The sequence below is a fragment of the Nelumbo nucifera genome, chromosome 5 (genome assembly GCF_055504915.1).
Source record: "Nelumbo nucifera cultivar China Antique chromosome 5, China Antique-T2T, whole genome shotgun sequence".
In the NCBI taxonomy this organism is placed as follows: Eukaryota; Viridiplantae; Streptophyta; class Magnoliopsida; order Proteales; family Nelumbonaceae; genus Nelumbo; species Nelumbo nucifera.
In genome coordinates, this window is record NC_142653.1 from 16,422,612 (window position 1) to 16,434,642 (window position 12,031).

General features: G+C 36.2%; 1 protein-coding gene and 1 long non-coding RNA gene across 13 annotated transcripts in view; one reads left to right on the forward strand and one right to left on the reverse strand.

Annotated features, from left to right (window-relative positions):
- LOC104603773 (rho GTPase-activating protein REN1-like) overlaps window positions 1-12,031 on the forward strand; it is a 111,543-nt gene that overhangs the window by 26,683 nt on the left and 72,829 nt on the right. For 11 of the 12 annotated variants that reach the window (XR_016076124.1, XM_010267930.3, XM_010267894.3 and 8 more), the window contains one exon: window positions 2,334-2,410. Coding sequence is in view for 7 of the 12 variants with exons in the window: in XM_010267930.3 (XP_010266232.1) it covers window positions 2,334-2,410 (77 nt within the window). In the remaining 5 variants the exon portion in view is untranslated. Of the gene's footprint in view, window positions 1-297; window positions 1,132-2,333; window positions 2,411-12,031 lie in introns of those variants that run through there. The other variant, XM_088887363.1, reaches the window with a different exon arrangement.
- On the reverse strand, window positions 3,839-6,778 carry LOC148791256 (uncharacterized). The gene is made up of 3 exons (XR_016076126.1): window positions 5,698-6,778; window positions 5,417-5,542; window positions 3,839-5,222 (listed from the first exon to the last, which is right to left on the reverse strand). It is a non-coding gene; the product is annotated as an uncharacterized LOC148791256 (long non-coding RNA).

The following is a 12,031-nucleotide window of genomic DNA, read 5'->3' on the forward strand; positions in this document are numbered from 1 at the left end:
TGAGGTAGAAGGCCTCTGTTAAGAATTTCAAAATAGAGATTGTTGTGAGGATTATTTAATTGTAATTTTATAGTTGCTGTTAGTGGGTTGTCCTCTTAAGATGCTGTCGTTTAGTTATTTTCTTTCTTTCTTATTAGTTTATTTCTAGGGAGTGCCGCCAGGGGCATACTTGTAATTTCCATTCTTTTTATATTAAGTTAATATAAATAATGAACTGGCGGCAGCCAAGAGTATGTTTTTTCTTTTTCTCTCAATCGTATCTTCCTCTTCTTCTCTTTCTCTCTTTCGTCTCTCTCTCTCTCTCCATGAATGATTACATGGTATCAGAGCAAGGTTCTGGGGCTATAAAAGAATTTCGGTCTCTCCTATTTGAACCTGCTTCGTCCTCTTTTCCTTCTTTGATTTCTTGGACGTGGAAGACAGAGAAACCCTAGCAGATACTCCCATGGATGTTGACCACAAGTTGGGTGACTGTGATGGTGAACCTCCGAAAGATATGAAACAGTTCCAAACGTTAGTGGGAAAGTTGATTTATTTGTCCATGACCTGTCCAGACATTGCCTATTCAGTTGGGGTTCTAAGCCAATTCATGCACTCTCCTAAGAAACCACACATGGAGGCAGCAGAGAGAGTTCTTAGATACTTGAAAAAGTATCCCGGAACAGGTCTACTATTCAGTAAACATAATCACCTAAAGGTGGAAGTCTTTACAGATGCTGATTGGGCAGGTGCTATGGATGACAGAAAGTCCACGAGTGGGTATTGCATATTTGTGGGAGGAAATCTAGTGACTTGAAAAAGCAAGAAACAAAGTGTGGTAGCAAGGTCAAGTGCTGAAGCTGAATATAGAGCTATGGCACATGGGGTGGCTGGAGTTTTTTGGCTAAAGAATCTTCTAGGGGAGCTTGGAGTTGTTGTTCATAATTCTATGTCTCTTTACTGCGACAACAAAGCAGCCATAAACATCGCCAGTAACCCTGTCCTACATGAGAGGACCAAGCACATTGAGGTGGACAAACACTTCATAAGGGAAAAATTGGAAAAAAGGGAAATTTGCATCCTTTATGTCAACTCCAAGGAACAATTCGTTGTTGTCCTCACAAAAGGGCTTCCATACTCGCGGCACAATCAGTTATGTGACAAGCTGGGCATGATAAACATATTCAGCCCAACTTGAGGGGGAGTGTTGCGAGGATTATTTAATTGTTATTTTATAGTTGTTGTTAGTGGGTTGTCCTCTTAAGATGCTGTCAGTTAGTTATTTTCTTTTTTTCTTATTAGTTTGTTTCTAGGGAGTGCCGCCAGGGGCATACTTGTAATTTCCATTCTTTTTATATTAAGTTAATATAAATAATGAACTGGCGGCAGCCAAGAGTATGTTTTTCTTTTTCTCTCAATCGTATCTTCCTCTTCTTCTCTTTCTCTCTCTCGTCTCTCTTTCTCTCCATGAATGATTACAGAGATAAACTCCTAGATCCTTTTTCACCTAACTAATAATACACTCACTCCAAATGGAACTAGGGCAATGTAAAAGATGAATTCCATTTCAGAATGTTATCAAATTCCTTGTGCAAAGCTTGAGAAGAACTGAGTCAACTACTTCATTTCTGTTTGTGATCAACTCATCATAACCTGCAACTTTACTTTCTATTGGAAATTTAAAATTTTCTTTTCTTTTCCTCTTATGTATATGACTACAGTATACTTGAATATGTCCATCTTACTGCCTTTTATGCCCCTTTTAGGAGTTGTAGCCCTATCATTTTTTGGCAGCAATTATTTTGATCTTTAGTTTTTCAACTCTTTTAATATAACAAAAGAAAATTTTTGAGCAAAAACAAGATTATAATGTACAAAAAAGAGAGGACAAGGTAGTGCTACATCAAAAGGCATACAGTTCGCTCAAAACAACCCATGTCCTACAAATAAAAGAAGACTCCAGCATATTTTTTCAATTGTTCACCAAAAGCAATCCCATGCAAGGGTTTTTACATGCATAGAACTTTTGCTTCTTTACTTGCTTATTGCACTTATTCACCTTTGCTTATTGTTATAGTTAATCAATACATTCTTACATGGAGATTCTCTTTGATCAACTTGAGTGGTGGTATTCAACATTTCTGACATGCAAGCTTATTGTTTATATATATTTTTTTCATTTTTGTAATTCTGTTTACTCCTCACTTAAGCAATAACCGTAAAGTTTCAATGGAAAAATTATCAATTGTTTTGAACATGTGGAGTTGGGTTGTTGATACACTTCATTCTGCTATTCTAGTTGTTAGGGTTATGACTTTGTTAATGATTAACGCTTTGCAATTTCCTACATGTAGGAATAGGATGGACATCATGGAAGAAAAGATGGTTTATATTAACACGCACATCGTTGGTCTTCTTTAGAAGTGATCCGGTAAGCAATTTCTTTTTAGTTTATTTTGTTTCACTTCCTAACTTTTCTTTCCATATTTTTTTGTAGTAGTTGGCTCAAGATCACAATATGTTACTTCTGTTCTTGACATAATCTTCATTGTACATTGCTTTCCACCAACTATTATGGGAGTACCATCCTACTAGTTGACAACCAAACTAGGGTTCCATGCAAACAGGTAAACAGCTACAAGAAGAAGAGAAAATACCCTAAAGAGCCAAGCATTTTTCATGGTTATGTGTAGAAAGCTGTACCATTACAAAAATTGTCCATACAAGGCAATGATGAAGAAAAAAGAAATAAATAATGTGCAAAAGGGCCTATACTTAGTGGATGGGTTAGTGATTTGGTGCTACAGGGATATTATGAGGAAAGCTAAATGGTTCTCAAGGAACATGAATGTTAATTTTTAGTGGGTGGGTAGAACAGCTAACACCATAGCGGATGGGTTAGCTAAACAAGGGGTATCAAGGGAACGTTTGTTCTGGGCAGCTTTGTAAATTTTTTGTTACTAGTCTGAGGTAGTACATTGTTGTTGTTGTGGAGAGGCACCGGCTTGTGCCCCTCCTTTGGGCAGGGTATATTGTAATATCTTATTGAATTTCTTGAATAAAATTTCAATCATTTATCAAAAAAAGGCCTATATTTAGGGATGTCAACAGGTTGGGTTCGGCACGGATTTGCCTCAACCCTAACCCGACTCTCTAGTGCGACAACCCGATCCCGATTCACAGCCCAACTATAAAATGCATGATTCCCAAACCCGGCCCAACCCTATAGGGTCTAAACCAATACCAACCTGACCAGACCATACCATTTCATTTGCATGTTTTAAACATGTTTTGAAGACATAAAATCCATTAATTTAAGTTAGGAAATTGTTTATAGATTTTAATGTCACTTTTCCCATTTAAAACAAGAAGAAAACCAAAATCAATATGTAAATAAATCTTAAAGACTTAAATTTTAAGGCTATATAGTTAGAAGTCAAAAAATTACAAGTATACTTTTTATATATGCATGGTATCATGACCCGTTGGGACGACCAGCCAAAATCTGAACCCGACTCGGGTTGAAGAACCAAAACCCTAACCCGACCCTAAACTGAATATACTTGACCCTAACATGACCCTATAGGGTCGGGTCAAGCCGGGTTTACCATTTAACCTAACCCATTGACATCCCTACCTATACTTATATAATACAATAAAAGTCTTTAACTCCCAAATTTTCTTCACTCCCCTTTAAATTGATGTGAAGACATAAGTGTCAGTTTCTCAAAAAGAAAAAAGATGTTGAGATTGAATCATAGCCTTGGTGAAGATGTTGGTTGTTACAGAACAAATCTGTACTGGTTTCAGCCCTAGCTTAGCAGAGAATAAAGACAAAAGAAAGAGAGAAGAGAGAAAGAAGAAGAAGGAGGAGGAGGAGGAGGAGGAGGAGGAGGAGAAAACTGGTTCAATCTAGAGAAGAAGACTATTCTCTAGTCGGCCAGATTGTATTTATACGTTTTTAATTAAGTACATAAAGACTCTTATGCCCCTAATTAAGTATGGGACATATAACTTAAACTTGAACATAATAGACATTACATCACACTAATAATATACTGAAAAGACAAAACTACCCCTATATAGTTGACTCTAACACCACCCCTTAGGGTCTGTTTGATTGCTGAGAAAGGATGGGATGAGAAAAGGAAAATTTATTTTCTCAGTTAGTTTTAATGTGTTTGTTTGCAGAGAAAATTTTTGTGAGAAAATTCACTTTCTAGTGTTTGTTTGCTGAGAAAATTTTTCTCAACTAAAAAAATGCATGTAATTTACTTTTATGACAACTTGCACCCGCCAAATGTATGACACATATGATTGAACTTGCCACGTGGCATGATAGTGTTATTAAACTTGCTCATTCAAAAATTTTACTTAAAAAGAGTAAGAAATGCTTAATTATTTGGACCTGCTCATTCATCATATAATTTGTTCATAGGTCTACTCAATGTACTCATCCATAAAAAACCTGTGCATGCATTCATAAAATAGTCTACTATAAACTAAAATTGCTCTATTATTTGGACCTGTTGGTACATCAAAGAAGTTGCATTCAATAACATATTTCATTCAAAAAGTCATACATACATCAATAAATCATTTGAATTTGTCTTTAACCTGTAATTAGTTCATCAATGCCAATAGTTCAACCTATTCATTCCATGTAGTCATAATCATCCATATACCAATAAATCCATTTGTGGTAAAATATAACCAATTATTCCACCTAAGTAGATTGACCATCGCAAAAAAAAAAGGGACAACAATCAAATTGCCAATGCATCCCCAAAAAATATACAAAATGGACCCAAAAAATATACAAAACGATCAGCAGGAGTGGAGGGCAGAGATGAAACACTGAAGGCATGGATCCATGTCTCAACTCCAAGTCTCTCTACCAACACTTCCCCTTCCAACATCTCAAAGCTTGCAGACATCCCAGCAGGAATTTTCTTCATCCATTTTGAGTGCCTTCTGCATGTTTCTGACAACAGGCTGTTTAACTGTGGCCTGTTACAGGAATAAAGTACAAAATGTAAGAATTCACGAACAGATAAAAGTTTTTTATAATAGAAACACAGAGAATTTATTAAACTAAAGACAGATTACAACACTCAAAATTAAACAATCTATATTCAAAAAGCAATTAAAACCAACCTCCCAATTCAACCATAGATAGACACTTGTGGGAACAATTTTTATAATCCTGGGTGGACCTGACTCGCCATCAAGTCCTTGTGACACTATAAGAAACGTATATAAGGAGCATTAACACAAGTAAAAGGTTTTGCTTTTCTGTTTAAGAAACTATAAACCTATTTCTACCATACAATCATGTTTTTAATCATTTGACAAGAACCTAAAGTCACTTCAGACCATTTGAAATTTGTATGTGTGTGTATTTTTTTTTTTGTTTTTTTTTTTTGGGGGGGGGTACCTGTATCTCTGGAAGCATTCCTGTATTGAAGGAAAAAATAAGATTTGCAGCTGCCCCTATAGTAGTAAATATCTTGCTTGCTTTTGATCCCGGAATGTTGTAATCCCTAGCAGGGGTGTTTATCCCCTACAAACAACAGAAGAATTATTAGAATGAGAATACACCATAGAGAAACCTTTCTAGAACTGATAATATACGAGTGAAAAAAGGAAGAAACACATAAACATTAAGGGGAATGTATTTTAGTCAATTTTTTAACTCTAAAACACCTTGAGGCATACCTTGAACATCATTGTCCTCATCCCAGATGAACCTCAAAGGAGAAAGTAATGAAATCTCAAAAGAGACTGTATTCAATTCACTGAAATTGAGCTTGTACAATGGTCTATTTATAGGCACTCCCAACTTTCCTACAATAGTAAAATTAGTAAAAATAATAAAACCCTAATTGGGCTAAATCTTTCCAAAACATTGTATTTTACTAAAAGACGACTTTCTAATCAAACTCAGACTCATAACAAACTAAAATGAAAAGGATGCCAAAGCTTACCATAAAATGAAAGTTTTTAGAAAAATCCCCCATTTGGAGACCAAAATGATGGAACTTGTCAGCATGTAGTGCTCATAAAGACTATCATTTTGACTAATGACATGTCAAAAATGGATGCCTGGATCAAAAATTATGGACATTTGAAGATTCAGCACCTGTTTTGGCCTCTTTTCTTCTTTTCTTTGTGATCCTAGGCCTCTAAAAACTTTTCAGCAACTTGTTCTACATCAAGGTGGAGGAGAAGAGATGAAGAAGTTTGAATGGTTTGTCAGGTGGGGCTAACTTTTGGGAATTGAGAAATGATGCCGGCTCATCCACTAGCATGTCCTCCCAGACTAAATCTCACACCTCTCCAAGCCCAACCAGCTCAATTATGACTTTGGCCTTTAAAAATATTAGATTGAAAGATAAACTTAAATGTCTCTTGAAGCAACCAAAAACCCCAATGACAGACTGGATTCGGTCTTCATGCCTCCAACATGCAAAAGAAAATCTTAGTGCTACTTAATTATATCAATTTCCAGAAAATCCACAATTCATTAGATTCAGGTTAAAACTATTAGAACCACATGGAAAGACCCTTTATTACAAAAATTAAAAAAAAAAAGACCCTTTATCTGATGCAAATTTGTACTTCAATTTTTAACACTCTAACACTCCTTCCATTTCTAATAGCTAAACTCAGAGGGCTCACACTATCCTCAGCCTATTTTTCACCATTCCTGTCTCTTGTTTACTAGTGCTTAAATATTTCTTTATTAACACTAGCTCATAATTATCTAAGTTTTCTCCATGTTTCTTTATTTCACATCTCTGTGCAGGAATCTCCATAGAATTTTGCTACCTTAGTCCAAGTGCAGTACTTCCCTTATATCCAAGAATGCAAATCCTGCTTAGAAATTAGAATCCAAAACAACAAAACAGCAACATACATGTTGGAAGAATACTAACAACCACAAGTCTTGCACTAGAAGTAGCACAGTGCCAGAGAGGCTGGGAATATCAGAACCAAATTGAGAAAACTGATTCAATATTGGAAGTACTAGAATCAGGTATCCATCATGACAATGCACATAAAGGGAGTGGGACATTACTTTGTACCAAGCAGGATACAAAAGCTAGTCCTTGGTCTCAAAGAATGCCCATCTCTTATTTGGCACTGTAAAAATGGACGAATACCAAGAGGATAAGAAGGTAAAGATACAGTTAAAAATGTACTCAATGATTTTATGAGTGTGACATTATTTTGAACAAGGAAGGTCATGATAACTAGAATATACAATATGAAAAAATAAACATCATTTCTTTTTTAAGATGAAAAACAAAGATAATTAAGGAAGAGAATTTGCAAAATATTTGACATAATTAAACTTTTACAGTACATAACTAATCATAGGACATAGAAGCACCTACCCCAAAAGCTAAGGTTGTCAGAAGTCCCCCAGTTCCTTTGAGTATTAGGAGAAGCTTTCCTTGTTTTCTCAATTCCCATTGATGTACAAGATTTCAATACAGAGGCATTGATGTACCAGCAATGAGTCAATGAACATATTATTTCTTTCTGCTCTCCAGGAAGCCTAACAATTAAGCAAATAATTTTGCAAAGCTAGGGTTGATTGGATGTTTTCATGTAGTGTTCATACCATAGCAGACTTTTTACTGCTATTACCGTGTATTATCCATGATTCCTTCTTATTTCTATACTAAATATATTGTTATTTAATTATTGATAGAATGACATAAAACAACAAGATAGGTTCAAATATAGAGCATACGTAGTTTCACTAGCCACCAAAGGTAACCCCGGCATTGTGGATTGATGGTATCCACATAAAGCAATTTGATAGCTCCCAGAGATTTCCCTGGATAACAATTTCCTATTCCAATTCTGCTAGAGAAGACACTTCTTGATGTTCTCTTCTGGTGGAAACTCCAGCATACAGATGCTCTTTTACTCTGTCAAGAATGAGAAAATTGTGGAATGTAAGACAGAAAACACCAAACAAAGGAAAAAACAGGAAAAGCAGAAAACAGTCATCCAACTGGAAGCTTTCAAATACACTAGATAAATAAAGGCATACGTCATTTGTTTTATATCACCTTACCTAATTTGATATGTAATATAAATGCAAAGCCTAGGAAATATAAGTTAATCGTTGAGAAATCATATTTGATGACAAATCCAAAATGCAACTAAAAAAAACATTAAAAAAACAGAAACAATGTTGGTTTATCACAAGCTCCCCAGTATTTCAATTATTCTACTCATGCCAAATTAATTTCTTAGTTAATTTACCATTAAAAAAAAGACCCATACAAAAGATATAAACAGACAATCATGTAGAACCCAAATACAATTCATTATCAGTCACCACCCACCCAAAGCAAGGCTGTCAGCCATCAACTTGGCAGATCTTGAAACCCATTTAAATAGGGGGTTCAATCTTACAAATAGATACTATGCCTAATCTGATAACTGGGCCTCCAAGGCCTTCCTAGCTTCCTACTCATCCGATCAAATAACAATTTGAGAATCCCTCTAAACAATGTGCGGCTTAAATATGGTAAGTACAATGCAAACAAGTTGAATAACATAAGCATAATGAGATTGCTAATGAAATTGGATATCCAAAACATAATGTTTTTCCATTTGCAATTCTTGTTTCCAGCATATATGTAGTATCAATCAAAAGCATTATAAATAAAATAACAACAAAGGTAGAAATTTTATATGAGTTGATCTTTTTCGAACCAACGAAGAAAAAAACGATGGAATGAGGAGATAGTGAGAAACATTCCTGCGATTAGAACTTCACTCCTCACTCGAAAGGTTGTTACCTAAGAAAGGCAATCCAAATGATCGAAGTTAAACATCTCTGTAACTTGTATTCTTCTTCAAGGGATGTTGAACTCCATCTTTAAGGGACAACGTGAATCCTATAATGATATATATTAGACTGAAGAATGTTGAAAATCCAAGCCAAATCCTTAAGGCAGACAAATCCGGTATGCTGAAAGAGCTCGCATTGTGCAAAAGCATACTCAGAACAACTTCCACTGGCTTGGGAGCAACTTCCACAAGTTCCATAATTCCAAGTGTCACTTTGAGTACTGATGCAACCACTGGCCTCTCGCTAGCAGTCTCACTCGACTCTGACGGATCTGATGGAGGAACGAGGAACACATAATTGGTGGTTCCGACGAACTTGATGGCATAAGTCTTGGACAGCGTACAAAGAACAACTTCTTCGTCGGATTGACCTCGTAGACTCACTCTACAAATAAAGAACCTTAGAACTGAATACTGAATCATAACCCAAGTCGAAGAAATTGCAGAGATACAGAAAAGAAATATGGATGAAACCTAAAAAATCGAATTTGAAGAGTTGAAAACTCATTGCGATTACCTGTTGTAAAGGATATCAGGAAGCAACTTCTCGTTGATTTCAAGAAGCATAAGATCATCATGGGGCCCAAAGTGGGGGTGATAAGCGATCGAGATTGAGTTCGGTAGAAGATTTAACACTGCTTTAACTCCTCTGCAACTTTCGTGTTCCATCTCTCCCTCTCTCTTTCCGTCGGTGCCTTTGACTTCTTGCTCTGACAAACTCGAGATATTTTCTCAACCTTTTCTTTTCTCACCGGGGTCGCACTGTTTTGGTGCGACCCCGCTCACTTAATTTTGGGATCCCACGTCCCTCATGTTTCTCATCCCAAAACACTGTTTACCCGTAAACAAACACAAGAAAGGGAGAATCATTCGGGAATATTCCCTTTTCTCATCCTTTTCTCAGCAATCAAACAGACCCTTAAACTCATGAGTATATATCATATAGTCTCAGCTTGTCACAAATGTAATCCACTCATCCCCGACTCAACCCCTTAGTAAACAGGTCTGCCCATTGGTTTCGTATGTTTACATATGCAGTACTTATTACTCCATTGAGCACCTTCTCTCTCACAAAGTGACAGTCAACTTCTATGTGTATGGAAGACATTGAAATCGTTTTTTGCTTCTTGCATTTCTAGAAGATAAGAGAATCACCCATGAATAAACATCATCTAGTGGTAGAACATCATCTGTTTGGGCAACTAGCCTAATCAACTTTGGCATAAGACTTCAACTGAATGGATGAGGAAGAAAAGAACAATCCTCAAGACATAGTACATTAGTACCACAAACTTATCTAAGTATCTGATACAAAGCAGTCAAATGTGGTTGGCGAGGGCCACAACTTGTATTGTTGAGATATATCAAGCCTGAGTCAGAGGTGAGTAGATAAGAGACCCAACTGGTTGTCGATCTTAAGTTGCATCTGGAATTAAGGATCCATCTGATTGAGAAAGTTTGATATTCATCTCTGAAGGTGCACTAGCTTGTTTATCATCTACAAGCTTGGCTAACTTAAGCAAGTTTGGTGTATACTTCTACCAATTGACAAAGTAATCCTGATCTCTTTTATAAACATCAAATCCTAAGATTTAAGTCAATGGCCCCAAATCTTTTATATGAAAGTATCGGTTAAAAAAGACATGAATTTGGCTATACCTTCATCATCTCCTATTATCAAAATATCATCCACATATAACACTTAACAAGAGAATAGTAATCCTATGTGCTTGTCGGCGTACAAATAACGAATGATTAGAAGAGCACTAAATATAGGCATGAACCACAATAACATCTTTGAAGTGCTCAAACCATGATCTAGGACCCTGGTGACTTTCCTTATTGTTTATGTAGATGACATTGTGGTTACTAGTAGTGATACAGAAGAAGTTAGTGCTCTCAAGATGTTTCTCAGTTCTGAACTTGAGATCAAAGACTTGGGGGAGTTGCGGTATTTTCTTGGCATTGAAGTTGTTAGGTCTAAAGAAGGAATCTTTATTTCTCAGCGGAAGTATGTGTTGGATCTTCTTATTGAGATTGGAAAACTTGGTGCTAAACCTGCCTTTCCCTCTATTGATATTGTTTTGGAATGGTAGAATACTGATATGTTTCATTCTATTGCCAATGGGCATATTTATACAGTAAGCTGCCGCAATAAATAGAAAGAAAGGAAAATTGAAAGAAAAGAAAATAGAAAGAAGAAAAAATAGAAAGAAGAGGAAATAGAAAGTACAAAAATAGAAATAAATCTATAGAAAGAAAAAACTTTCTAAATCAATCCTTCCACAATCCTAGGAATATATACAATTCTATTTTTAGATCTGAACCAGTAACCCCACGTTTTCCAACAGATATGAATCATAAACTCTCAGTTAATAATGGAGAACTTTTGTCAGGGGAGTGTTTCAAAGATTATTGGGGAAACTTCTTTATCTATGGATGACTCGTCTAGACATTTCATATGCTGTGAGTGTCATTAGCCAGTTCATGCATGCTCCTAGAGACGCATATGGTTGCTGCAGAAAGGGTGTTATGCTATCTTAAGGGAACCCCTGGGAAGGGTATATTGTTTGCTAAACATCCATATGAAGGTAGAAGCATATACAAATGTTGCTTAGCAGGAAATATAGATGATAGGAGATCCACATCAGGTTATTGTGCTATGGTGGCCGGAAATATTGTTTCTTGGAGAAGTAAAAAGTAGTTAGTGGTTGCTAGATCTTCAACTGAAGGAGAGTATGGCTATGGCCCATGGGGTTTCTGAGTTGTTATGGCTTAGATCTCTCCTTGATGAGATGGGTGTTGAGTGTTTGTGATGAGCCATTGATGTTGTATTGTGATAACCAGGCTACTATTAGCATTGCTCATGACCTGGTTCAGCATGATAGAACTAAGTACATTGAGGTAGATAGACACTTTATACGGGAGAGAGTGGCTTCAGGAGCGGTGTCCCTTCCTTTCATTGCATTAGAAGAGCAACTAATAGATTTTCTAACTAAGGGAGTTCCAAAGGCAAAGCTTCAACATTATATAAGCAAGCTGGGCATGATTGACATCTATGCTCAGCTTGAGGGGGAGTGTAGTGAGAATGGACCGTAGTGTTTTTTATTTCTTTTAAGTAGTGTTTAAGGTTATGGGCCGTTTTTTTGTTTTCTTTAATTGTTTCTTTAGTGCT